Source organism: Agelaius phoeniceus, chromosome 13 (genome assembly GCF_051311805.1).
Source record: "Agelaius phoeniceus isolate bAgePho1 chromosome 13, bAgePho1.hap1, whole genome shotgun sequence".
Classification (NCBI taxonomy): Eukaryota; Metazoa; Chordata; class Aves; order Passeriformes; family Icteridae; genus Agelaius; species Agelaius phoeniceus.
This window is the reverse complement of record NC_135277.1, coordinates 524,239-550,891: the sequence shown is the minus strand read 5'-3', so window position 1 is coordinate 550,891 and position 26,653 is coordinate 524,239. Positions and strand designations below refer to the sequence as shown.

At 60.8% G+C, this 26,653-nt stretch overlaps 2 protein-coding genes across 7 annotated transcripts in view; both read right to left on the bottom strand.

The window, feature by feature from the left end:
• Positions 1–20: 20 nt before the first annotated feature.
• CTSH (cathepsin H) lies at positions 21–7,126 on the bottom strand. Its single transcript, XM_054641907.2, has 12 exons — positions 6,914–7,126; positions 6,757–6,788; positions 6,580–6,685; positions 6,418–6,488; positions 5,851–5,955; positions 5,517–5,603; positions 4,908–4,963; positions 3,804–3,885; positions 3,653–3,721; positions 3,055–3,161; positions 1,310–1,435; positions 21–736 (listed from the first exon to the last, which is right to left on the bottom strand). The coding sequence occupies exons 1-12, from the start codon at positions 6,987–6,989 to the stop codon at positions 661–663; spliced, it is 993 nt and encodes a 330-aa protein (XP_054497882.1). The 5' UTR covers positions 6,990–7,126; the 3' UTR covers positions 21–660.
• A 133-nt stretch (positions 7,127–7,259) lies between these two features.
• Positions 7,260–26,653, bottom strand: part of RASGRF1 (Ras protein specific guanine nucleotide releasing factor 1) — a 30,981-nt gene continuing 11,587 nt past the window's right edge. Inside the window, exons 4-28 of one of the 6 annotated variants that reach the window (XR_013184177.1) lie at positions 24,153–24,245; positions 23,204–23,457; positions 22,502–22,581; positions 21,932–22,125; positions 21,400–21,509; positions 20,601–20,719; positions 19,651–19,811; positions 18,792–18,855; positions 18,393–18,529; positions 18,045–18,127; positions 17,224–17,472; positions 16,363–16,733; positions 15,934–16,059; positions 15,655–15,825; positions 15,275–15,387; positions 14,613–14,725; positions 14,007–14,067; positions 12,389–12,492; positions 11,942–12,026; positions 10,760–10,957; positions 9,920–9,999; positions 9,149–9,266; positions 8,827–8,895; positions 7,973–8,373; positions 7,260–7,926 (exon numbers count right to left, since the gene is read on the bottom strand). Coding sequence is in view for 2 of the 6 variants with exons in the window: in XM_054641995.2 (XP_054497970.1) it covers positions 8,281–8,373; positions 8,827–8,895; positions 9,149–9,266; positions 9,920–9,999; positions 10,760–10,957; positions 11,942–12,026; positions 12,389–12,492; positions 14,007–14,067; positions 14,613–14,725; positions 15,275–15,387; positions 15,655–15,825; positions 15,934–16,059; positions 16,363–16,733; positions 17,224–17,472; positions 18,045–18,127; positions 18,393–18,529; positions 18,792–18,855; positions 19,651–19,811; positions 20,601–20,719; positions 21,400–21,509; positions 21,932–22,125; positions 22,502–22,581; positions 23,204–23,457; positions 24,153–24,245 (3,246 nt within the window). In the remaining 4 variants the exon portion in view is untranslated. Of the gene's footprint in view, positions 8,374–8,826; positions 8,896–9,148; positions 9,267–9,919; positions 10,000–10,759; positions 10,958–11,941; positions 12,027–12,388; positions 12,493–14,006; positions 14,068–14,612; positions 14,726–15,274; positions 15,388–15,654; positions 15,826–15,933; positions 16,060–16,362; positions 16,734–17,223; positions 17,473–18,044; positions 18,128–18,392; positions 18,530–18,791; positions 18,856–19,650; positions 19,812–20,600; positions 20,720–21,399; positions 21,510–21,931; positions 22,126–22,501; positions 22,582–23,203; positions 23,458–24,152; positions 24,246–26,653 lie in introns of all 6 variants that reach the window. The other 5 variants (XR_013184179.1, XR_013184178.1, XR_013184180.1 and 2 more) reach the window with 5 other exon arrangements.

Genomic DNA, 26,653 nt, shown 5'->3' with positions numbered 1-26,653 from the left:
CAGAGCTCACAGCACAGCGCTCCGCTGACGAGGCAGCTTTATTGTCAGTGAGAGATTTTTGTGAAACAACACAGACGTGCCCCTGCTCACGCGCGGCTTCATTTCCTCGGCACCGAGGTTCTGGCGTCTTCGCTGGTGGCTTAAAGAAAAATCACCCGTTTTCTTCTCTATGTGCATTAAAATACCCTGGTTTTTAATACAAAATATAGCAAGCATTTCATCAAAATTGGTAAAAGTGTACAAATCACAGCACTCATTCATCCCTCCTATAAAGAACAGGGAAATTGCCTTCAAAGAAAATTTTAAAATCGCTACAATTTACACCTGGTGATTGCAGAAAAGCCACCCGAGGGGTGGGGGGAGCTCTGTGTGCCCTAAATCGGTTCCTGAGGGGCTTCCCTGCACCCAGGCGGGCCCTGCTGCCCCCGGGGTGGATGGAGGGAACCTGGCAGGGTACAGCAGCACGCCAGGGTTTGGCTGGACAGGGCAGGCTCAGCTCGGGCTGCTGCTGCAGGAGAACCTGGCTGCTGTGTGTGAGAGCCAGGCTGCCTGCAGGTGACACCGCCGGCAGGCAGGCCTGGCACTGGTTCTGCCTCTGTCCTGCCAGCCTCAGCCCTGGAGCAGCATCAGGCACTGCAGCCCCGTGCCAGCCTGCCCCTGCTACACCTGAGGAACGGGGTAGGAGGCACAGGCAGCCAGCCCACACATGTTCTTGCCTCGCTCGATAAGGAAATACCTGAAAGAGACAGAAACGGCTGTGAGTGAGCGTTCCCTCCTCTGGCAGGTCAACGTGGGCAGGCCCTGGCACAGGCGCCCAGAGCAGCTGCCCCTGGAGCCCTGGCACTGCCCAAGGCCAGGCTGGATGGGGCTGGGAGCACCTGGGGCACTGGGAGGTGTCCCTGCCATGGCAGGGGTGGCTCTGGGTGGGCTCTGAGGTCCCTTCCCCCTCAGCTCTCCAGGCAATGCCATTCCCTTCCTCCTTACACCCTGAATGAACCAGAATTTGCATCTTCCTCCCAAGAACCCCACTTGTGAAGCTGGGAACAGTTGTGAGGCTGGGATCTCACTCCTGGCACAAGCTGTCCTCCCCAGCCGTGTGACCAGCAGGGAGGAGATGGGGAACCAGTGGCTCTGGAGAGGCTGGATGTGTCCCGAGCCCTGGGCACCAGGGGAACCACAGCTCTGACAGGCTGGCACCATTGCCCGTGTCCTCCCAGGTGCCAGATGTCACCTGCAGAGCTGAGGGGGGGCAGGGGCTGAGGGTGGGTGCCCAGGCCCAGCAGAGTGTGGTGAGCAGCGGGAGCCTTACCCCTGCATGCCCCACAGGCGGCCCCAGGAGTTCTTGACGATCCAGTAGGGAGTGCCGTCCTCCTCTCCGTAGCCCACGGCCAGCACGGCGTGGTTCACCTTGTCAGGGGTGTGCTCGCAGCGGGGGCTGCAGGGAGACAGCACAGGGCACTCTGAGAGCAGCCTGCAATTAGCCAGGCATTGCTCAAGGCAGCAGTGCTGACCACACTGCAAACAGAACTGCTCTGAACTCCCAGCTCTGGAGAGCAGGGCGGGGAGGCACAGAAAGGAGACGCTGCTCTGTTTCTCAACTCTGAAATTAGCAGCCATATCTGGAGTTAGGGGATCCGTGCACTTTTGAGCTCCTGGCCCACCAAGACGAGCTACAGCACAAAGGAATTTTCCCAATTGGAACCAGCAGCTCTTAGTGCCTCCCCATGCTGGTTTGTACTGCCCTGAAATTCAAGGGCACTGCTTCATGTTTTGCACAGGAATGACGAGCTCTTGGGTCTAAATATGTGTTTCCTCTAAATTTTCAACCTTTAAACTGCACTTGCTGAAAGCTGCTGCCTGTGGTGTGAAACAAGACAGCTCATGGTACATGCTCCCATCTCAAGAGCATCTATTTTTAAACATTTTCAAGCTGCATCACAGGAAAAGATCAATAATCCACCTCAGATTTTCTTTTTTTGATCTGTTAACAGCTGCTCTGTGCTGAAAGCACTGGAGCATCAATTATTCCATGCACTCTGATTTCAAATCCACCTTAGACTGTAAATCCACAGGATAACTGCTTCTGGCATGTTCCTCTGACCATGCCCCTGCCCTCCCAGCTCACACCTGCCCAGGGCTGGCACTGACCTCTGGCATCACTGGCTCTTGGCCCAGCAAAGCCTCTGGAATCACCACCTGCTCCTTCCTGAGAGCTCCCTGGGGCAGATCCCTCAGGCTCAGCCTCTCCCTTGCACTTTCCCTGCAGTTCTGTGTGACTGAGGGTTCATTACTCCCGAGTATTTTTCTGTTTCTCCAAACACACACTTTCCCGCTGCTGGGGTACAGCCCCTGTGCTGCCTCACTCAGCTCCCATCTTTCCAATGTGTGTTTATCAGCCTTCCACATGGCTTTTGCCCTGGCCATGAGCTGGCACGACACTCGAGACTTGCTTTGTGTCCCAAGCTGGTTTTTCTCTCTGCTGTTCCTCCGACCTGTCCAGGGAGCACCACGAGGCAGGGCTGAGGTGAGGTGCTGCAGAACCTGCCCTGTGGAGAGCAGGGACACCAGCAAGCACCTCCTGCCAAGGTGCCAGCTCAGGTGCAGGTCAGTGTGAGGGCAGCCACCCTTCTCACACAGCCCCTCTGAGCTCTGGCACTGCAGGAACTGGAAAATCCACCTTGGCTGGGGCTTACCCTAAGGAGCCAGATGTGTTCTACAGACACAGATCAGCCCTGGGACAGCCCCAGCCCTGTGGGGAGCTGCAGAGTCTCTCAAGCTGCCTGACTCACTGACCTTCATTCCACCACAACCTGGTCTCCAGGCTGGACAGGTTCCTAGCCTGCAGCCCTCCTCCCTGTGCTGCACTCTCATCCCCTCAGCAACCAGTACATCAAGGCTCTGATTACTCTCTTTTTTTTCTATTTTCTACTTTAAAGAAGTGTGAGAATGCAGTGCAGTGTTCCTGCACGCAGCAGGATAAACAGGGATGCACGTGACTCCAGCCCTACACATTCCCCTTGCCCTCACCTCACCAAATGGGGGTCACACACTCACTTAGAATACACTCCTTTCCTGTAGTGCATGAAGTCACTCGTCACCTCAAAGGCAAAGCTCACTGGGTTGTGCTTCCCCACAGCTTCCACCATGCCATCCTCGTCATACTGCAAGAGAGGATCCAGGGTCATCATCCTCATCATCTCCTGGCTGTGCTGGGCAGATGCAGCTCTCTGCATCCAGGAGCACACAGGCTGCAGCTGCAGGACAGCAGGAGTGTGCCCAGCAGCTCTCTCTGCATCCAGGAGCACACAGGCTGCAGCTGCAGGACAGCAGGAGTGTGCCCAGCAGCTCTCTCTGCATCCAGGAGCACACAGGCTGCAGCTGCAGGACAGCAGGAGTGTGCCCAGCAGCTCTCTCTGCATCCAGGAGCACACAGGCTGCAGCTGCAGGACAGCAGGAGTGTGCCCAGCAGCTCTCTGTATCCAGGAGCACACAGGCTGCAGCTGCAGCAGAGCAGGAGTGTGCCCAGCAGCTCTCTCTGCATCCAGGAGCACACAGGCTGCAGCTCCAGCTGCTGAGCCCAGCACCCCCTGGCACCCCAGCCCTCCCCTTGGCCCAGCCCTGGCAGTTTGGAATCGCAGCCCTCGGGCCTCACCTGTGTGATATTGATCACGTCCTTGACAAAGGCGATGGCTTTCTCGGGCTGGAACTTGCAGGTGCCGTTCTGTGGGGACAGAGAGGTGCTGTGGGGGCGGTGCCAGCCCTGCTGTGCCCCCACGGTGGTGGCCGGGGCTGTGCTGCAGTACCTTGGCCCGGTAGGGGTAGCTGTCCTCCCCCATGAGCCCCTTGTTGTACAGGATGTACTCGAAGGCTTGGCTCGGCAGGCCCCTGCGAGACAGCACAGCTCCGTTAGGATGCTAACAGCTAATTAGGATGGTAATGATGAACTTGGTAATGCTGCAGCCTCTGCAGAGCAAAGACATCAACATTCCCTGCTGTGCAGCCCACTCCCAGCAGCCAGGGAAGGGCAGTGTCTATCCCAGAGCCCCCAGAGGCACAAACTCCAGTCTGCGCCTGCAGCATCTCCCTGCCTGGGCTGCCTGGCGTGGTCATTCTCCAGCTGTCAGCTCCCTGGAGAAGAGCACCAGGAGCCCTGAGGGTGTGAGGTCAGCTGGCCCACACAGCACCAGCCTCACATGCTGAATGAAAGGTGTTTTTTGGTGCCCTCTGCCCAGCCTGGCTGGGGGACATTGAGGCACCCACATCTCCAGCAAGCAGCTGCTCCCTTCCCTGGCCACCTTCCAGAAGCACATCTCAGCAGGGAAGAAAAGAGAGATGATCAGGGAGTGCTGATGTGGAAACACCTAAGGAGGAGTCACAAGAGAGAGATAAAAAGCACCAAGAGTGGCTTTGCTCAGCTCTAAGCGTTCCTCTAGGACCGCTTATCTCACAGAAAACAGAAGTTGTCAGAAAGTTCTACTCTCTGCCTTCTCTAGCAAGGCCAGGAGGAACTTTCCAAAGAGGAAGTTAAAGTTTCTGTGGGTTCTTCAGGGTGCCACGAGACACGCGTGACTCAGGGCAGAACAGCCAGAAGTCCCCTTGCTGTCCCAGAGCCCATCAGAGCCCAGCCTATGGCTGCTGTGTGAAAAACACCTCAGATAAAAACCAACAAATGAGGAACAACAGAGGTTGGGAAATGCTGGAGATTTAGGGAAACATCCTAACCTCTAGGGAGGGCGAAATGAAAATTAGCAACCAAATCCAAAGTTGCTTCCCCTGACACATTGCAGCTGTGGGAAGACAAAAGCCATTCCATAATGTGGAAGGATCCTGACACCAGATCTGGAGGAAGGCTGTCCATCACAGGATGTAAGATTCTCTAGTTTCTGCTCTTTCTGACCCTGACTTACCCACTGCAGCCATGGTTGTTGAAGGCCTGGGCGCAATCTACCAACTGCTGCTCTGCCTGCAGAGAAAGGTTTTGAGTCAGTGACTGACAGTTTTGAGTCAGTGATTGTCCCACACCTGTGCTCAGAGTCAGTGACTCAAAAAGCAACTGCACAGCAGGAAGCTGGTTTATCCGTGCAGCTGGCTGTAACCACCACAGCACTGGTGTACCCCTGGGAGTCCCCTGGAAATGGCTCCATGTCCCAGGGAGGCAGACAAGGATGACCTGGAGCAGCAGCCTGGGGTGCCCTGGCTGCCAGAGGCATTCCTCCTCATGCCACCCCCCCCAGAAGGACTGGCTGAGATGTTTTCCAAAGGTCAGGTTTGTTTTTAACACACCCAGCCCTCAGTTATTCTGCTAAGTTGTGTAAGTGGCTACTGTCTTTCTAGTTCTTCAGGAATATAAATCCTCCTGGAGCTAAAAAAATCACCATGTCCCAATGTGCTGCCTGCAGCGAGGCTGGCTGGCAGGGCCAGGCACAGCTTCTGTCCCCACGCCTCTCCCAGCAGCCTCCAGCCCCTCTGGCTCCATCCTGCTCCCCAAAGGGCTCCAAGCCCAGAACACCTCTCACCAGAGAGAGCAGCTTTCCTGTGGCAATGGCAATAGCAGACTCCAAACAGCCCGTGGTGGAAAAGGTCCAACAGCTCCCGCAGGCACCCTACATGAGGAATGGGAGAGGAACTGCTCCAGGAGGTGCTGCAGGCTCACCAGCCTCACCAAAACACGGGCAGGGGGCACGGCAGCAGTGCAGAGCCTCCGCTCCCCGCTGGCAGCTGGGCCTGGCGTTCAGCTCAGTCCCTGCCAGGGCACACGGCAGGCATGGCACAGGCACCCAGCACTGCTCCTCGGGCACAGCACCTGCCTGCAGCCATCAGCCCCCTCTGGCCATGGCACACACTCCTCACCTGGTTTTTCACGGGTGTCACGAAATTCCCCTTCTTCCTCCAGTCAATAGAGTCGGGATGTGGCCCAGAGCTGCGCAGGAAGTTCCCCTTGGTGGCTGAGCAGTTCTGCAAGCAGGCAAAGGGCCGTGATGAGCCAGCAGGCCAGTGGCCCACGACAGCCACCTTCCCAGTGAGGGCTGGTGACCAGCCCACACACACTGGCCACTGCAGCAGGGAGCACTGCCAGCCTGCACCCCTGCCAGCCTGCAGCCCTGCCAGCCTGCAGTGCCCCAGCTGCTCAGGGAGCTGACAGCAGAACAGACAGCTGGGCTGGAGTCAGGGGCGAGGCACTGAAAGCCATGAAGGTGGGGTTCACCTGAACAGGGTTCACCTGGCTCTTGCCCAGTGCTGGGGGCACAGGATGTGACCTGATCACAGGGGACTGCAGGCAGCACAGCGAGGGGTGCTGGCCCAGCAGCGGGTGTGGGTCATGCAGAACCTTCTCACGGGGGTGCAGGTCGCTGCAGGACCCCCTCACAGGGGCACCGGACCCCTCCTTCCCTGCCCACCCGCACTCCCAGCATTTACCTGCGGCTCACTCCACAGGTAGAGCTTTTTGAACTCCGCGAAGGTCAGGTCCGAGAACTGGTTGAGGCCCACTAGAAGGGGGAGAAGGGGACACTTTGCTGAGCGAGGCGCGGTGCTCAGGGCCGGCCGTGGCCGGGCGGGCTCGGGGCTCGGGGCTCCTACTCTGGAAGCTGTGGTTGCCGGCGTTGTGCTCCTCCACGCGCCGTTTGTTGCCCAGGAAGATGCGCAGCCGCCGCGGGTACTCCTCGGGGCCGTAGCTCCGCTCGTTCTGCGGGGAACCGGCACGTCAGGGACCCGAGCCCCGGAGCCCGGCCCGGCTCGGCTCGGCCCCGAGCTCACCTGCAGCATCCAGGCCTTGAACAGCTGCTCCTCTGCGGGAGAGAACGGGCCCGTCAGCGGCGGCACTGCCACGGCTCTGCCGCACCAGGGCCCGTGCTCGAGCCGAGCCGAGCCGGGCCGTGCCAAGCCGCCTCCTGCCCTCCCGATGCCCCCGTACCTTCGGCCGAGGGCTCCCAGGCGGCGGCGGCGGCGGCCAGCAGCGTGGCCGCGCTCAGCAGCACGGGCCAGCCCATGGCCGAACCGGGCCGGGCCGGGCCGAACCGGGACGGGCGCGACGCAGCAGAGCCGAACCGCGCCGAGCCGAGCCGAGCGCGGCCGAACGGAGCCGAAATGCGCCGAGCCGCTGCCAGGGGGCGGGATAAGGGGCGGGGCAGATGGTGGGCGTGGCACTGGGCGTGGCACCGGCTCTGGGAGGGGCACTGGGCGGGGCACCGGCACTGGGCGTGGCCCGCGGCCCGGCGGGTCCGGCGTTATCCCGCCCGTAAAACTATCACAAACCCCGGTTCACCCTGAGATAGAATAGATTTATTAGCAAGAGGTAATCAGGAAACATATATTTTTACAAAAAAAATGGAAATATCTTTTTTTTTTTCCCAAACAAGCTGTAAGTTGAAATAGTTTTAGGGCTTGAAAGAGAATTCCCATACCACGAGGTATTGCTTACAGCAAGTGTTGTGTGAGTGGAGCATGCCTGCCACTGCCGGGGAACCGTGTCAGGGACTGTACAATGTAAAAAACCCAGGAACTATTCACAGAATAAGCACTACATTACTATATCCTGCTAGCGGGTGGTTAGCCAGGATTACAGTAGATGTAATAAAAACACTCGTCATCTCTAACTCTACGTCATGGTACTCAGAGTGGGCACAAGGGCACGGATCTACAGCATATCAACAGGAGCCGGATGCAGCGAGGAGAGGCGAGGGGATGCTTCCATCTTCCCAGCTTCGGGGGCACCAGGGCAGCGGCCAGGGCCCCCCGTGCCCAGCCAGCACCAGGGTGGCACACACACAGAGGGCAGCTCACACCGAGGGACAACCTTTAATGCGCTCCCTTCTCCCACCTTACAGAGTTGGGATGCAACCGCCAGCACTGCCCGAGCGAGAGCTGCTCTGTGCTGCCCCAGAGCCCCGCGGGGACACGGGGCTCACCTGCCCCACAGGGACTCACCTGCCCCACGGGGACACAGGGGCTCACCTGCCCCACAGGGACTCACCTGCCCCGCGGGGACACAGGGACTCACCTGCCCCACAGGGACTCACCTGCCCCGCGGGGACACAGGGCTCACCTGGCCCATAGGTCTCACCTGCCCGACCACCAGCCCCCCAAGAGGAACAAATGACAAAAGTAACATCATGGAAAAGAGCCCGGGACTCCAGCGAAGTGTCGGCGCGTTAAACCGTGACGGGGCGGGGAATCCTACGCGAGCGCGGCGCGGCGGGGCCGGGGAAGCACAGACGGGGGTCGCTCCAGGGCGCCCGTGGAGCGGGGCTATGTACAGCGAGAGTCCGGCGGCCGCGCCGCTCACGAAGGCAGCTTGGGCTCTATCCGCAGAGAAGCTTCGTACAGGGACTCCTCGTCCATCACACCCGACTGGTCCAGCAGGTACTGCGTCACCTGGGGACGGAGCGGGCCGTGAGCGGGCCGGGAGGGACACAGCCCGACAGCCGGGCACCCAAACCCTGCCACAGCGGGGGCTGAGAGGGGCCAGCTCGTCTCATGCTGGGGGCAGCCCAGGGCAGAGGGCGGCTGGTGCTGGCAGCGGGGCAGCAGGGCACGCTCTGCCCTGGGAGGGCGTGCTGCCCTACAGCGCTGCTTCCTAGCGTGGCCAGGTGCACCCCTGAGCACTCCGGGGCTGTCCCTCGGTGCTGCCCTCTGCAGCAACTCCTCTGCTGCAGCTGCCTGGGGACCACGGGGGAGTCTGCTGGAGCCCCCACAGCCTCCCTCCATCCCCTGATCCCTCCATCAGACTCCAGCAGGGAGCTGCCGGGTACTGAAGGCTTGGATGCTGTGCTGGAAGAGGGAGATGAGGGGCACAGCCTGCCCAAGGCTCTGGGGACAGGGCTGTACCTTCGGCTGGTGCTCGATCTTGTAGGAGGTTTGCTGGAACTGGCGGATCTCCCTTATGATGTGTGAGATCTGTGCAGGGGTAAAACACAGGAGGTGCTCATGGCTCAGCCATCACCCAGAGAACCTGTCCCAGTGCCCAGGAGGGCAGGGGCACCCAGCACAGCACAATGCAGAGGCCTTTTTGTCTCTTCCAGACACTGGGAACAACCCCATGTGTGTGCAGGGGACACATGTGGCCTCCTGGTGCTGTGCAGGTGAAGGCTGAGGGGACGCAGACCTGGCCACAGCCACATCAGCCCAGCCCAGCCCCTGGAGCACTCACCATCCTCATTTTGGAGAAGTTCACCAGGCCATCCTCGGTGTAGTTGGGGGTGCCCTCCTCGATGAACGCCAGGTCCGTCAGGTACATGCCCAGGTAGGGGACACACGGGGGGTCACAACTTCAGGAGTGAACCAGAGAGGAATGAGGAGTAAAACTCCCTCACTTTGCAGCTTGGGGCAGGGGAGAAGGGGACAGCTCTGCAGCCAGCAGAGGTGGAAGGATTCTCTCTAATATAGGAGAGCTCTCCCAGGGAAGGCTCCTGGTGTCCTGGGCCCCATCCCCACCATCACAGCAGGACAGGCAGGACCTGTGGCTGTGCCCCTCACAAAGCCATGGGAGACGAGCAGGAGATGAGCTGGGGGCAGCTTTGACAGCACAGAGGGTCAGGAAGACCTTTAGAAGCTTCCATGGGCAACCTGATCTAGTGGAAGGGGACCCTGCCCACGGAGAGGAATGGAACAAGATGAGCTTTAGGGTCCCTTCCAACCTAAACCATTCTGGGATTTAGTGATTCTGTGATAGTGATGGGGAAAATTGTTCTCTAGTGCCTGGGAGTGGTTTTTCCCTTTGCAGTCCCTTTTATTCCCATTTTTCCTCACGCTGCCCAAAGGAGCAGCTTAGTCCTGGGGATCGCTGCCAGGCACTGTGCTGGCTCCACAGGGCAGGCTTCAGTGCAGGCTCTGAACACCCCTGGGAGCAGAGCTCAGCTTCCCCCGCCCTGCAGGCCCCAGGAGCAGCCCTGGGGGAGGAGGGGAAGCACCACTCACTCACTTTTTCAGTGCCTCCCTCAGGTTCTTGAACCTGCCCTCCGACGACACCAGCTTCTGGAGCTTATCAATCAGAGCCTTGGTCTGCAAGAAACCAGAGTGCTGCTGGCAGGGGCCCTGGAAGAGCCCCCACTCCCTGTGGCTGGGGGGGCAGCCTGCAGAGCCACAGGGGCACTTCCAGCCCACCCCAGCAGCTGTTTCTGCACCTCCACGGGTGCAGTGTGCCCTGGCCATCACACCTGGCTGCAGGTGAGCAGGCTGTGCACTCGCTGCCTTCCCCTGCTCCCACCTCTGCCCTCGCCTGTTTTCATTCACAGGTTTGTCATTTTATAGCAAAAACAACTGCTCCTGGCTGGTGGGAGCCCACAGTGGTGCCAGCTCAGAGAGGTTTAACTGCACCTCTGCCTTGCAGGGTGGGGACCGTGTCTTCTCACAGGTAACAAGTGACAGGACAAGGGGAAAGGAGTTGTGCCAGGAGAGGTTTAGATTGAATACTGGGAAAAGTTCTTAATGGCTGTCCAGCCCTGGCACAGCTGTCCAGGGTGGTGGTGGAGTCAGTGGAGGGATTTAACGGGTATGTGGATGTGGCACTTGGGGACAGGGGTTACTGGTGGCCTTGGCAGTGCCAAGGGAACAGCTGGACTTGCACAGTCTCAGAGAGCTTTTCTAACCCAAACAATTCCATGAATAAACCTAACCCCAAGGCAGGTCTGCGTGTCCACCCACCACCTCCCTCCTGAGAACAACCTGAAACCCCTCTGCCCATTTTCTGACTCTTTTCGAACGTGTCTCCCCTGCCCCAACACCCCCAGCAAGCCCAGCTCCCCGGAGGGGCCGGCCCTACCTGCTTGGAGACCTTGAGCCACGTTTTCTTGAGGCGGAAGATGGCACTGCGGTTGAGGGAGGAGGTGATCTCCAGCACGGCGTTGTAGTTGTGCAGGCAGCGGCAGATGTCGGCCACCGCCACCCACTTCTCGATGGCGCTGGCGCGCGCCGCGATCTCCTCGTTGCGGATGATCTCCGAGGCGATCAGGTTGCTGACCTTGGGGAGACACGGCCCCAGCCTGGCCTTCAGCGTGGCTTTGGGCACCCCAGCCTCACAGCAGGGCGAGATCTCCCTGTGCTGCTGCAGCCCCGCCAGCAGCACTGCAGCAGGACTGGCTCCACCTGCACCGAGCCCCGTGGGGCAGGCAGGGCCATGGGACAGGCAGGGCCCGTGGGGTAGAGGCAGGGCTGTGGGACAGGCAGAGCCGTGGGGCAGGCAGGGCTGTGGGACAGAGGCAGGGCCCGTGGGGCAGAGGCAGGGCTGTGGGACAGGCAGAGCCGTGGGGCAGGCAGGGCTGTGGGACAGAGGCAGGGCCCGTGGGGCAGAGGCAGGGCTGTGGGACAGGCAGGGCCATGGGGCAGGCAGGGCCTGTGGGACAGGCAGGGCCCATGGGACAGAGGCAGGGCCGTGGGGCAGGCAGGGCTGTGGGACAGGCAGGGCCCATGGTTCAGCCAGGGCCATGGGGCAGGCAGGGCTGTGGGACAGGCAGGGCTGTGGGACAGAGGCAGGGCCATGGGGCAGGCAGGGCTGTGGGACAGGCAGGGCCGTGGGTCAGAGGCAGGGCCCGTGGGGCAGAGGCAGGGCCCGTGGGGCAGGCAGGGCCGTGGGGCAGGCAGGGCCCGTGGGGCAGAGGCAGGGCTGTGGGACAGGCAGGGCCCGTGGGGCAGAGGCAGGGCCCGTGGGGCAGGCAGGGCCGTGGGGCAGGCAGGGCCCGTGGGGTAGAGGCAGGGCCTATGGTTCAGCCAGGGCCATGGGACAGGCAGGGCTGTGGGACAGGCAGGGCCCATGGTGCAGGCAGGGCCCATGGTTCAGCCAGGGCCATGGGACAGGCAGGGATGTGGGGCAGGCAGGGCTGTGGGGCAGGCAGGGCCCATGGTGCAGGCAGGGCTGTGGGACAGGTGACCCTCCCTCACCCCAGCCCTGGGGAGGGGGCTGAGCCTCCCCCGTGCCCATCGCCCTGTGCCCTGCAGCTGCACCTACATCATTGAAGTGCTTTGTGTTCTTCATGATGTATGGAGTCCTCTCATTCTTCTCCAGCTTCATCCAGCCTTGCCCAAAGAATTCCCTGCAAACCACAGTGCTCAGGTCAACTATTATTGACCAGTTTTGTGGGATGTCCAAGCCCTGCAAGCTCCACTGCATCCATACAGGATGGAGATCCTGAGGTCTTTGCCCCCACGCTGCTGGAAAGGGACCGTGGATGTGGCTGGACTGTGATGGTTGTGGGAAGGTCTTCCTGAGCTGATTACCTTCGGACATCCCATAAAAGCAGAGAAGCCACAGGGCTCCAAATCTGCCCTTGAACCAAGTCTGGGCTACTGGCAAAGCCCAGGAAGGCTTTGCAGTGTCTGGGGTCAGCCCAGCCAGGCTGCCCATGGGGCCCTGGCTGACCAGAGCCCCCTTTCCTGACCCACGGGGATCACTCACTCATATGGGATCTTCTTGAAGACCAGGTGGTCCAGCAGCGTCAGCTGTTCTGCGATCTCCAGGGCTGAATGGTTCTCAAAGGGCTCTGCTTTGACCCCCTCGGCCTGTGGGATGGAGAACAGTGGGGCTCAGCAGGCAGGAGCTCAGTGAGAACCCCACACAGCAAGGACACAGACCCAAAGCCAAGGCAGGCTCTCAGGCCAAAGGCTTTTCCCCAGCAGAGCCGGGTGTGGTGCTCCAGAGGCACCCCAGCCCACACCGTGCTGCTGCCAGCCTTGAGAACCCCGGGGATTTAATTATTCAGCCTTTTGGCTGTTTAATTAGCAAAGCACCCAGGATCCCAGCTGGAGCACCGCTGCCCCTGCTCAGGAGGGCAAGAGGGGTCTGCCAAGGGATTTCCAGGAAAGCAGGGGAGCAGGGATGGGCCCTGTGCCACTGCCCGGCTCTGGCCAAGCAGCACTGCAGCACAGCAGGGCTCAGGGTGCCCCACAGCCAAAGCCTGAGGTGCAGACTGCATGGAGTCACTGGTGACTGTCCTCAAACCATCACAGAGACATGGTCACTGAGACCAGTCCTTGGGCACAGCTCAGGACCACCCAACACCCCCACAAACGGTGCTTGGATGGGGCTGCTGCCACTCCCTGCAACACCTCCACCCTGCTGCCTTCAGGGAAAAGATGAGCCACCAAAAACAACAAACCCCACTGGCGTCATGCCCAAATAAACCCCAAACTGCCCTGGTGACACAGGAGAACCCCCCAAGACCAACACACATGCACAAGGCAAGAGCCCCTTGCACAATCCCTTGGGACAGGGGTTGGGAAAGCTCCAGCAAACAACACAGCCCCCTGCTCGTGATGTGCACCCCAAACCCCAGGGCACCCTCACATCCCAGCACCCTTTGACTGCAGGTGCTGCTGCCCAGCCTGAGGGGCAGAGCAAAGCCCTCAGGGCTCTTCTGTCCTCTCCTCTTCAGAGGAAGTTTCCAGAACATGCAGTTATGGGCAACAGCCCAAACAAAGCCCAGGAGGGAGTGCCCCTGTCCAGAAGCCACCAGCAGAGCCAGGGGACAGAGTCGTGGGTGTTTCAGGTGCTCCAGGCCAGTTTCAAGTGGCTCTTGTGTTCTGGGAACAGGTTTGGCTGGGTTTTTTCCAGTGCAGAAGGGCAGCAAGTGCTCTGCAGCCACCCCGGGGGCTCTAAATCCATGCACATTCCCAGGGCTCTCTTTCCAGGGAGCAGCAGTGATCCTGGCTGAGCCAGAGCCCCTCACTTGGAACTGGAACGGGTTTGGGGACACAGAGGACACGATGGGAGCTCCTGGGGCACAGGCAGCAGCAGGCAGGTGTCTCCATGCCCTCTCCAGCCATTCTGCCGACTGCAGGGGGAATAATGTGCCCGAGGGCTGGCTGGTGCTGCCTCTGCCCTAACAGATCCAGCTGTGCTCACAGCTGGCCCCTCCCCAGAAAGCCTTTCCTGCTTTGCAGCTGCAGCCCTGGCACTGGCCTTGGAGACTCACTCTGCCCTGAGTGAGCACCAGGACCTTTGGCTGCTCCCCTTCCACCACCCCAAGGCAGCAGGGGCAGGCAGGCAGGCAGGCAGGGAGGGAAGGAGTGTTTACCATCTGCACCACCTCCTCCAGGGTTATCTGGTTGTCTCCTGGATCCTCCTGCGTCAAGGTCCTGTGACACAGAAAGAGAGGATTTCTGCAGCTGGGAGAGCACCAGACCCACACGGCTCCAGCAGGGCAGCATGGCCCCGGGGAACAGCACGGCTGCAACACTCAGCCTGTGTTTCAGGAGACCCCCTCAGTGCCATTTCTCATTTTACAGAGAAAAACACTCCTCAGCCGAGGCCACCTGGCTCCACAAGTGTCAGCCCTGCTGCAAGACAGCGTGGGGTGGGCACACCCTGAGTGCCAGCACAGCCCTGCCCAGCACAGCCCTGCCCAGCACAGCCCTGGGAGCCACAGTGCCACACCAGGACCCGACAGCAGCAGGGCCAGCACCCTCTGGGCTCAGCACTGAACCTCAGCAGGGCACCAAGGGGGTCACACCCACCCTGCCCTGAGGCTGAGAGCAGCCAGCCTCCTCCTCATCTTCCTCCCTGGCCGCTCCCAGCCCCAGCACAGTCCCTGCTGTGCCTGCTGTGCTCCCGGGTGAGGGCAGGAGCAGCCAGCAGCTGGCAGTGCCAGGACAAGCCTGACACAAAAGCTCCAGCCCCTCACCTGATGATGTTGGCAGCTGCCTTCCTCTCCTGTGTCAGGAGCTCGGGGTCGTGGATCACCTCCTCCAGGAAGCCAATCACCCGGAACTTCAGCTCCTCGTTGGTCTCAAAGTCCTGCCAAGGCCAGCACAGCCTGGGGTTAATTACTGTGCTGGAGTGACCCTGATGCAGCAGAGCTGCCTCCTTCCCAGCTGGGCAAGGGGCTGCCTGTTCCCAGCACGATCCCAGCACAGGAGGGCAGCAGGCTCACTCAGTTCCATTGCACCAGCATCACCAGCCTGGGAGAGCTGTGACTTCCCAGTGAGAACCAGTATAGCACTGGTGCCACTGCCCCGTCACCAGGGCAGGAGGGACAGGACAGCAGGGACAGCTCCCAGTGCCCGAGCCCTGACCTCACCCTGAGCATCCCAATGGGCACCAAACCCAGAGACTCCCCTTGCTCTGCACCCAGCCATGGGTGCTGGCAGGCCCAGCTCCCCTCCTCTGCACCCCAGCTGTGCAAGCACTGCATGTGCCCCCTGTTCCCTGCCGGGGACCCCTGCTCCTCGCCATCTACACTGCTTCATCAGACCCTCCGTGCCAGATTGCCTTCTCAGCAATGCTGGCTGAGCTGCCCAGCACGCAGGCAGGCAGGAGGGAGAGGGGGAAGGCGGCGCTGCCCACCTGGGAGTGCTTGGACACCCAGTGCCGCAGCACGTTCAGCACGCGGTTGGTGGCGGCTCTGCGGATCACAAACTCCTTGTCCCCGTTCCGCTGGTCCGTCGGGAACCCTGAAACTGCCAGGGGCCCTCAGCACGGCACAGCCCCTCAGGAAGGCCCCTCTGGGCCTGCCAGAGGAGCACCCCCTCCCTGAGCTGCTGTGTCAGCAGGCAGGGGGACACCCTGGGGCCTGCACAGCCCTTGGGCAGTGCCGTGCCCAGACCCCAGGTCATGGCCTGGAGCAGGCTCTGGGGGCTCTGGGGGCTCCGGGCTCCCCCAGCCCAGAGTGTGCCTGCAGGGAGACCCTTCAGGTGGCTTCCAGAGGCAGTCCCTGGGGCAGGTACCTGCACTGGCCAGGGACATCCTGCGGTACTTCTCCTTGGTGGGAGTGCCCTCGTTGGCCCCCGCCGTGGCGATGGCGAAGGCAGAGGTGGCAGACAGGGCGCTGCGGGTGCTGTCCAGGTCCCGGCAGGACGTCATCACCATGCCATTGTTGTAGGAAAACAGCGAGAAATCTGCGGGAGAAGAAATCCAACACCCCGGTGGGCAGCACTGCTGCCAGACAGGGCCCCACACGTGCCAGCCCCCCGAGACACAGGCACCCCCCAGACCTCACTCGTTACCTGATGAATTTTTGCACTTGATGGACTTGGGAGTCGTTGGAGATTTTGTTGGGGAAGCTTCAGCTTCTGCTTCATCGCTGTGGTTGGGATCTGTGTCCGACTCTTCCCTGACAGACACCTCTGAGCCTGGGAGGACAGGGAACCCCTTTACACCCGCTCCACGCAAACACAGCCACCTTTTACTTCTTCCCAATTTTCCTCAAGTCTGGCCCATTCCAGCTTGGGATGCAGCCACCATGTAGGGAAAGGTACAGAGTTCTGCTGTTTCTGTGGGATACTTTGGAACAGGTTTTTTCCTTGAGGTGGGGGGGTTGGGTGGATTTTGGGTTTTGTTATTAAAGATTACTGAGGTTTCAGGAGGCAGGAGCTCTCTGTGCATGCACCTAAACCAGCCCCTGTGTGCCAGATCCCAAAGCCACAGGGACTCACTCTGCTTGCCCGGCAGGGACTCCTCTTGCTTCTCCGAGGCCGCTTCTCCCTCGTCGGGGATCTTGTTGGGATAGCCACTGGACACGTACAGCTTGTTGATGTCCAGCGTGGTCTTGCTGAAGGGGGCCATGGAGGAGTAGACGCCGGCGTAGCCGTTGGAGGAGCAGCTGAGCGCGGCCAGGTCGAGCGCCTTGCCGCCGGTGATGATGGGGATGTTGAGGGACAGCTTCCTGCGCCGGCTGGGCGACGACGACTTGCTCAGCGACAGCGGCGGCGGCGACGAGAACTTGCGGTTGGCCCGGGGCGACTTGGGGGGCTCCCCGTAGAGCAGCTTGTTGTTCTGGCTGTTTGCAAACAGGAGCTCCAGGGACCTGCCAGGGACAGGGAGAGGCTGAGCTGGCACTCGCCCTGCCCAGAAGGTGGTGGGGATCCCCCCGTGGCACTGGGACCCCAGGGTGTGCCCCCAGACACAGCAGCAGAGCCAATGTGAGCCCCTCCACCCCATGGGCAGCACTGAGACACCAGGGCATCCCCCAGGCACAGCAGCAGAGCCAATGTGAGCCCCTCCACCCTGTGGGCAGCACTGGGACCCCAGGGAATGCCCCCAGACACAGCAGCAGAGTCAACGTGAGCCCCACCACCCCATGGGCAGCACTGGGACACCAGGGCATCCCCCAGACACAGCAGCAGAGCCAACTCCACCCTGTGGGCAGTTCCTGGCCCTCCCAGGAGTGGGGACACCCGCAGAGCTTGGATTCATCTCCGTCCCCTGTTTGGGGGTAGCTCAGCTCACGGGCAGCAGTGACAGTCCCAGGGTGGCAGCAGGGACAGGACAGGTCCCTGGCAGCACTGCAGCCTCACCGTGCAGGGATGGCACTGATGGGCTTCTTGTAGATGGTGATGAGCTTGTCGAGCACGACGAGGGCGGTGGTGAAGACGCGGTAGGAGTGCAGGAAGGTGTTGAGGAAGTCAATGCTCAGGAAGCGCAGGTCCGTCAGCCTCTCCAGCAGCCGCTCCACGCTGGCATAGCGGATCTGCAGGACCTTGCAGGAATTCATCGTTTTACTGAACCTAATGTCAACATCATCACAATACAAGCTGGCATCAGACCTGCAGAGAAACGAGATTTCTGTGGTTCCAGCCTGGAACGAAACCAAGAGACCATGGGAAGCAGTGCAGGAAGGAGCCCTGTTCTTACGGGGTGTCCCCAGGGGAAATCCCAAAACTCCACACCCTGGAATGGGCTCCTGGAATGGGTGGAGTGCTCAGCAGGCAGAGGGATGTGGAGGGGCCATCCCCAGATGGACACAAGCCAAGCCCCCTCCCCTGCCTGGCAGCAGGGAACAGGGCAGGAACTCCCCATACTGCCCCGTCTCCCCGGCTAGGAGCAGCCCCCCTTGTCCCACACATGTCCCAGCACAGCCTCTGCACCCCAGGACCTATAGGGAGCACAGCCCCTAGCCCCTCCCTTCTGGCACTTTTACCCCCTCTTTACCATTGTCATTTTTCTCTGAACTCTCCCCTTTGGCATTCCCACCTCCCCAGCACACACAAATCCCTCAGCAGCTGATCACCACACTGGGACAGCCCACGGAGCGAGGCCCCAGGGAGGTCCCAGTGCTCCTGAGGCTCCTGGCAGCGTTGGCTGCCACAGGAGCTGTGTCCTGCCCCTGCACACTCACTTGATCATCTGGGGCACGGTGACCTTGGAGTTCTCCTCGAAGGCGTTCATCATCAGCCCGTTGCAGCGGATGTTGTCCACGCACTGGAGAGACACGGGCGGCAGGTGGAGGAGCTCAGGGCTTGGCTTTCCCCAGAGCAGCCACATCCCTGCTCCCTGCAGGTCCCCACACCCCAAGGGCACCAGGAAAGCTCCCGGGGTGCAAACCCAGGCTCAGGGCAGCAGCGGGGCCATGGGCACACAGCGAACCCCATGTTACCTGCCTGCCCAAACCGATGCCACGGCCCAGCAGGGACCCCTGGCAGCTCCTCGTGCTGAGAGCTCCACACCCCTCCCTGCTGGGTCCTACCTGGCTGATGTCACTGGTCCATGCAGCCTTCTCCTGCCTGGACGAGGCCACCAGGATAACGGTGAAAGATGAGGAATCTTTCGGCTCCACCACGATTTTGAAGTCAAGGTGGTCGATGTCTTGTCCTGATGTTTTGGCTTTGGAGGAGAAAAACCCCACACAGTGATTGGGAAAGCCTTTCCCATTCCCTCTCTCCCAGCCAGGTTTCAAGGAGGGTTTATTCAGGTTTTTGTGGGTTGTTGGCTGCCCCAGGAAGGTCAGGTCTGTCCAACTGTGGGTCTGCTTGGTTCACAGTAAATAATTAATCTAACTAAACCTCAGCTGTGGATTCATTGACTGTGCTGGCACCTGGATGTGACCCACTCACCACGCAGACCCAGGCACCTCCCCAGCACCTACCATCCTCGTCGGTGCTCTCGGGCTCCTCCACCAGTGTGCAGTCGATGAGGGAGATCACCCCGTTCTGCAGGGGACAAAGGGGGCTCAGCCCTGCCAGCCTGGGGCTGGGCATCCCCTGGCCCCCCAGCTCAGCCCCCACCAGGCCGGGAGTCAGGGTTCAGCATTGGGACCCCCCCAGGGGCTCCTCCATCCTTGTCCCCCACCCCAGGGCTGGGGACAGGTCCGTGTCCCCAGGGGACAGCCCAGGGGAGGGGGACACACACACAGCCCCTGCTTTCACTGGGAAAAAACGTCTGTGCCTGCTGGGATCTCTGGGTTTTCCTTGTCAAATTGATCAACTAATTTGTTTATAAATTATTTAATAGGAGCTTTAAATTTAATTTTCCCAAAGTCTGTTGTGGCAATTATCAGCTCTTTGCCACGGACTGTAATTCTTCAAACTGATAATTTAATGCCAGTAACAAGCAATTTCTGTAAGATTCTTGCTCAATTAACTGCCAAACTTCCCCAAATAAACATGGGAATCCAGGGAGCAACCAGAGGAGCTGGGAGCACTACAGACAGCCCGGGCTGTGATTCCAGCTTCTTCCAGAACAGACTGTCAACGTTTCTGCCACAAACCAGGGTGAATTCTTTTATCAAGATCGTGTAGTTTCTCATCTCCCCCATGACTCAGCTCTGACAAGGACCACGTGAAATAAATCCAGGTGGCCACAGGCTCCCAGCCCAGCATCCCTGGAGCTGTGCCAGGGGAGGCCAAGGCAGTCCTGGACCCCTCTGTCACCAGCTGGGGCCACAGCAGGGCCACCCTGTGCTGTCCCCCCACGGGCAGGGAGCAGCAGCAGCCCCGGCCCCTCACCTTGGTGAGGTGCAGCTTGCCCCCGGAGCCGCGGGTGCAGATGATGAGGTGCTTGGAGAAGAGGAAGCACTGGCGCTCGCCCTCCTTGCGGAGCGACAGCGAGCCCAGCCGGCCCCGCGTGATCTTCCCTTTCTCTGACATGGGCACCTGGATCAGGGAGCCTGCGGGGAGAGGGTGTCAGCCCCGCGTGGCACAGCCCCCAGTGTGCCCCCAGCCCCAGCCCCATGTGATCTTCCCTTTCTCTGACATGGGCACCTGGATCAGGGAGCCTGCGGGGACAGGGTGTCAGCCCTGCATGGCACAGCCCCCATGTGCCCCCAGCCCCAGCCCCAGCTCTGTGAGATCTTCCCTTTCTCTGACATGGGCACCTGGATCAGGGACCCTATGGGGACAGGGTGTCAGCCCTGCATGGCACAGCCCCCATGTGCCCCCAGCCCCAGCCCAGCTCTGTGAGATCTTCCCTTTCTCTGACATGGGCACCTGGATCAGGGACCCTATGGGGACAGGGTGTCAGCCCCGCGTGGCACAGCCCCCATGTGCCCCCAGCCCCATGAGATCTTCCCTTTCTCTGACATGGGCACCTGGATCAGGGAGCCTGCGGGGACAGGGTGTCAGCCCCGCGTGGCACAGCCCCCAGTGTGCCCCCAGCCCCAGCCCACCCTGCACCCCCAGCCCACTCCAGGACCAGAGCTCAGCCTGGTCCTGCTGCCTGCCCTGTGGGGCACCAGCAACAGCCAAGGTGCACCTCCCGTGCCCTGATGGGGAAAGGGCAGGGACAAAACCGCCCAAAAGTGCCAGAACTGCCTGAGCTGATGTGGCTCTGATCAGTGAAAACTCAGAACTGATTTATATTTTTAAATTTCACAGGCCACCAGTGCCCACAGGACAGGGACAGGGCCACAGGGCTCACGTTCACCACAGAGGGGAGGGACGCTGGCACTGGCACAGACCTTGTCTGACGAAGGTCTGGCTGGTGTCCAGCAGGATCTCACAGCCCTCGATGATCATCCTCTCTATTGCCAGGTTTTTCCGAATGTTTTCCGTCTCACTCACTTCATCGTGCATTATCCTGAAGGATGGAGAGGAGAAAATCACAGCCGGGGTGGGATCTGCACAAGTTTTCCCTTTGGACACATGGTGGGGCTGCACCAGGTAAAACCAAAACTGAAGAAATGTCAAGGGAATTGCAGCAGGATCCACCCAGACAGAGCCAGGAGCTCCAGAGGTGACCTGCACATCTGCCCAGGCTGTGCCTCCAGGCTGATAAATACTGAAATGGGAGTGCTTGGAAATTACAAAATTCAGATTCAGGGCAAACAGATCCCCCCCTCACCAGCCCTCTCTGATATCCCTGCTCCTTGAGGAGTGGGAAAAGGGATGGAAACTCTTTACAGAACTTAAGGTGTGCAAGTGGGTCTGGCACCAACATCCAGAGCACTCCAGAACAGTCCACAGGCTGGGGAGGAAGAGGATAAAAAGCAGGGAATTATGGCCAATTCCCAAGTGCTCATGTGGAGATCTTGGAGGCCCTTGGTGGCCCTTGGTGCCTTGGAGGCCCTTGGAGGCCCTTGGTGCCTTCCCACGGGGCAGCCCCACCAACCCTGAACAGAGGACAGAACCAGAGACTCGGAGCCATCCCAGTCCTGCAAAGCCCTCATTTCACCATCCAGAAGCCCTGGGAAACACTGCCTCTGGCCAGGGGCACCCAGGAGCCATCCCACAGCCCAGGGATGGATCAGCAGCTCTCACCTGGACAGCTCTTCCAGCTTGGACTTGGCATAATCCAGGCTGTTCCTCTCCACGTGCTCGTGGGGCGTGTGGGCCAGCAGCTCGTGCAGGGTCAGGATGTACCTGGGGATCTGCAGCACAGGGGAGAGCCGAGGTCAGCGGGGGCACAGGGGACAGCAGGGGCCCACCCTGGGCTGCTCCTGCCATGCCTGGGGACACCCTGGCCAGGGACACCCTGGCCTGAGCAGTCCAAAGCTCCTTGTGCCAAAGCTGAATGAAGAGGGGGCACAACGTGGGGCTGTGCCCGGGACCCTGCCAGTCTCTGTCCCAGTCCCAGAGGTGTGGGACAACTGGGGAGCCAGCAGCACTCAGAGTCCCCCCCAGAGATGGCCCAAGCAGGCCCAGGAGCTGTGTGGGACCACCAGGGTGCAGCCCAGGCCACCCTGCCCCAGGCTTTGCCCCCCACCATCCACTGCCAGCTGTGGGCACGGGGTGTGCCCTGCCTATCCCACCTCCCCGAGCCCCCAGGGCCAGCCCTGGCTGCAGGGCTCACCTGGAACATGGGGTAGGTGAGGAAGGTCTCCAGGGTCCTCTCCTCACAGTCAGGCTTGGCCTCGTAGTGCTTGAGCAGCTTGTCGAAGTCGCGGTTCTGCTTGCAGTGCGCCAGGATCTGCAGGCTGTACTGGTGGTTGCGCACAAACTCCTGGTAGATGTTCAGCATGGGCAGCAGGATGTCAAACAGGTCGGCTGCAGGCAGAGCAGGGGCGTGGGTGGGCTGCTCCAGCCCCTCCTGGGACCCAGCACTGCCCTGAGCCCAGAGCAGCCCTGAGCCCAGAGCAGCCCATCCTGCTCCTCGTGCCCCCCAGCTCTGCTGAGCTCAGGAGGGTCTGATGGGACACAGTGATGCTCTCCAGCATCAGCCCTGCTGTGCATGGTCCAGCCCCACCTCCCAGCAAAACCAGGAATGCCAGAATTTGGTCACTCTGGGGTTTTACTGATGTGACCAAGCCAGGACATGGTGTTCAGTGTGTTTTGCTGCTGGTTGGCAAATGCCTGTGGAGCTGCAGAAGGAGCAGCAGCAGCAGCAGCAGCAGCAGCAGGAGGAGGGGGCAGCAGCACTCACCCAGCACCAGCGTGGGCCAGCTGGAGATCCGTGCCTTCAGGCCTTGGTAGAAAATTTGGTGCAAAAACATGATTGTTTCACTGGAAGAGGAACCAAGAGAGGACTAAGCCAAACCAAGAACAGAACAGATGAACGAGAGGTAAATAAGGAGAAATTAGACAAATTCCCCAGCCCAGGGGGAGCAGGGCAGCCCTTGTGCTGCTGGGGGCAGCTGCTCGAGGCAGAGCAGAGGGTGCCTGGAGGCACAGGGGGGAATGATGGAGCTGCAGACTCCCAGCACCAGGCAATGATGGAGCTGCAGACTCCCAGCACCAGGGAATGATGGAGCTGCACACTCCCAGCACCAGGGAATGGTGCAGCTGCAGACTCCCAGCACCAGAGAATGGTGCAGCTGCAGACTCCCAGCACCAGGGAATGATGGAGCTGCAGACTCCCAGCACCAGGGAATGATGGAGCTGCAGACTCCCAGCGCCAGGGAATGATGGAGCTGCAGACTCCCAGCACCAGGGAATGATGGAGCTGCACACTCCCAGCACCAGGGAATGATGGAGCTGCAGACTCCCAGCGCCAGGGAATGATGGAGCTGCAGACTCCCAGCACCAGGGAATGATGGAGCTGCACACTCCCAGCACCAGGGAGGGCAGCGGGTCTGCAGAGCTGCTGGGACCCCACGGAGCTGCCAGGGCCCAGGACAGAGCTCACCTGTTGAGGAAAATGCTGCTGACGTCGTCGTGGGTGATGGGCGGCTTCTTGGAGCTGGCAGCCATGCGCAGCGGCCGCAGGAAGTTGTTGACCAGGATGTGGAGCTGCTGGACGTACTCGGCCTCGGCCTCCAGCATGCTGAACACCACCTGGTTCCTCTTGCGCATGCTGTCGGCGTGGGGGGACCTGATGTAGTCCTGGATGATGGTCTTCCACTTCCTGCGGCACAGCCAGCCCCGCAGGAAGCTCTGCACCTGGGGGAGCGGGGCTGGGGTCAGGGACGGGGCTGGGGGCCAGGCAGGGACCCTCACTCAACACGGTGAGGTGCCTGGCTCTGTGCCCAGGGGTGTGCACTGCTGCCTCTCCCTGGAGCTGCTCTGAACCCTCCAGGCTGGGGATCCAAGAGCTCATCCAAACTCCTAGCACAGGCTGCCCACAGCAGCCGTGGCTGCCCCATCCCTGGAGTCGTCAGGGGAAGGTTGGATGGGGCCTGGAGCAGCCTGGGACAGTGGGAGGTGTGCCAGCCCATGACAGGGGGTGGAAGGAGATGAGGTTTCAGATCCCTCCCTGGTGTAGCTGGGCACCTGCAGCACATCCTGCTCTGTGCCCAGGCTCCCGCCGCAGGACAGGGGGTGCCCAGGCCGGGCTGTCGCTCCCTGGGGGAATGCTGCCAGGGCGATGGCTTTTCCCCAGCCACAGTAAAAGCTGTGACAGCCATGGGAACAGAAGTCAGAGGGGTTGGAGGTGCAGGAGCCAGCGCTGGCTGGGAAGCCTGTGCTCCCAGCAATGCTGGGAGTGCCCTGCCAACAGATGGGCTCCCGCCTGGGCAGAACACATTTTCCTCCTAAAACCCTGCTGACAGAAGCACTGGCTCAGACACCTCCCTCAGGCCCCCAGGGAGCACATCTGTGCCTGCTGGCCCCCAGTGCCAGCCCTCACCACCACCCACCTTCTTGATCTTCTTGATGTCACTGTCATCGTCGCTGGGCGCGCTGCTCTGGCTGGCCTGGATGCGCTCGTGGTCCTTGAGCAGGGACGCAATCTGTGGGCACGGGGTGAGTGAGCAGGGGCCCTGCATTGCCTGGGGCTGGGGGCATCCCAGGGTATCCCAGGGGCTGGGGGCATCCCAGGGGCTGAGGGCATCCCAGGGCATCCCAGGGACTGAGGGCATCCCAGGGCATCCCAAGGGCTGGGGGCATCCCAGGGCATCCCAGGGGCTGGGGGCATCCTGGGGGCCAAGGGCATCCCGGGGGTACCCCAGGGGCTGAGCACATCCCAGGACCCGAGGGCATCCCGGGCTGCCCCTGTGCCAGCGTGAGCCTCTGGGTTAATGACAGACACAGGCACACTTTGTGCTGGGTCTGTCCCAATGGCCATCACAGAGCCACAGAGTGTTTCAGGCTGGAAAAGCCCTCTGAGATCATCAAGCCCACCCAATCACAACACTGCCACTAACCCACCATTGTCCCCGAGTGCCACATCCACATAGTTTTTAATTCCCTCCATGGGTGGGGAATCAATCAGCGGATGAAGCAGGTGAAGAAAGATGGCAGAGCTGTCAGGGCTGCTCAAGCTGTCACTGACTCCTCAGTACCTCTGAACCCTGTCAGGACCTGCACCTGGAAATCCTCATGGGTGCCCAATCCAAACCCCATCCCTGCTTCCCAAAAAAGCCTTCACAGCAACTCAGTAAACACAGCTCGGGGAGAAAATGGCAGAAAAATCCTGAGCATGTGGACCCCAAGATGTGCAGGCGGGGAGCAGCCCCCAGGCGCTCCCTCCCGTGTGGGATCAGAGCCATCAGCTCCCGCCTTGGGTTTCACTGTTTCTCCCTGTGCTTTCTCTCCCTCCTCTGCTCATCGCCTGTCCCGGCCCCCACGGCCAAAACCACTTGGAAAGTGACAGGAAAAGGCAAGAAACAGCACATGTGCCATCCAGAACGTGGGAAATTGGGAAAATGTGATCTGGATTTGGATTTTGATTTTGAAAGAAACAACTTGGAAAGAGGACTTTCCTGGGGGGGTGGGGAGGGGAAAGATGTCCCATTTTGGACAGAAAGGAGGAAAAAAGATGAGTTTGGACTGGTGGAAAAAGCAGGAACACACCAGAGCTGGTGGCCACAGGCTCATGGTCACTGATCCAGCTTCTACACATCTGTTTCACCCCGTTTCATTATATGGATCAGATGTTAGAGGAGATTTTAGAGCTTGTTGCACACCCCAACACATGGTCAGGGATTGTTATTGATCTACACATTTGAACCCAAAAATTCAAAATGTAAGAAAAGCCCACCATCGGGACAGGCAAAACCACCCCCACTGCCCCCTCAGACGCCTCTTCTGGGGCGATGTTGGGGTTCTGAGAGATTTGGGGTCAAGGTCCCAGCCCTGCCAGCTCACTCCTGGCTGCCCCCACCCCACAGCCACTGCCCGAAGCCGTGCCAGGCACGAGGAGCCTGGCAGCAGCACAGGGTACCCACACTGGCTGTCCCCACTGCCCACCCGGGGCAGCAGGGCCAGCACCCACCGTGGGCAGAGCCCAGGCAGTGAGGGGGCCCAGTGCTGCAGGGAGCACGGGATGGCCAGGAAACGGGGGGCACCCATTGCCAGGAGCATCCCCCCGCTGCCAGGCACCTCCTGAGCCTCCTCCTCCTCCTCCTCCAGGTGCCCCGGGGACACGCGTGTCCCTCCCTCGGCCCCGCCTGCTGAGTCACCTGAGCACCTCGCTGCTGTCGGCCGGACCCAGCCTCGTGTCACCCTCCCCACCCGAGCCCCAGGGAGGGAATCGCTGCCGGGACAGGCAGGGGCTCCCGGGGCTGACCCCGCAGGAGCAGCAGCTCAGGGGCACATCAGGGAGCGCAGGGAGCACAGCGATCCCCGGGATCCGGGAGCACCCGGTGCCCTGTGCAGGGATCAGGAGCACCCGGTGCCCTCTGCACAGCGATCCCAGGGATCCAGGAGCACCCGGTGCCCGGTGCAGGGAGCACAGCCATCCCAGGGATCCAGGAGCACCCAGTGCCCTGTGCAGGGATCAGGAGCACCCGGTGCCCTCTGCACAGCGATCCCAGGGATCCAGGAGCACCCGGTGCCCGGTGCAGGGAGCACAGCCATCCCCGGGATCCAGGAGCACCCGGTGCCCTGTGCAGGGATCAGGAGCACCCGGTGCCCTCTGCACAGCGATCCCCGGGATCCAGAAACACCCGGTGCCCTGTGCAGGGAGCACAGCGATCCCAGGGATCCAGGAGCACCCAGTGCCCTGTGCAGGGAGCACAGGGATCACAGCCATCCCCGGGATCCAGGAGCACCCGGTGCCCTCTGCCCCGCTCGGGTGAGCCCCAGTGCAGCGCTGCCCCAGCTCCGGGACCCCGGCAGCAGAGGGACCTGGAGCTGCTGGGTGGCTCCAGAGGGGACATGGAGAGGGCAGGGTGGGACAGGGCCTGGGGGATCCCTT

Excerpts from the sequence above, each read along its gene's own strand:
- CTSH (XM_054641907.2), bottom strand. The coding sequence starts at position 6,989 with ATGGGCTGGCCCGTGCTGCTGAGCGCGGCCACGCTGCTGGCCGCCGCC. Across the intron at positions 6,686-6,756 it reads TCAAGGCCTGGATGCTGCAG|AACGAGCGGAGCTACGGCCC; the intron begins GTGAGCTCGGGG and ends GGTTCCCCGCAG. Across the intron at positions 3,886-4,907 it reads AACAACCATGGCTGCAGTGG|GGGCCTGCCGAGCCAAGCCT; the intron begins GTAAGTCAGGGT and ends GCTGTCTCGCAG.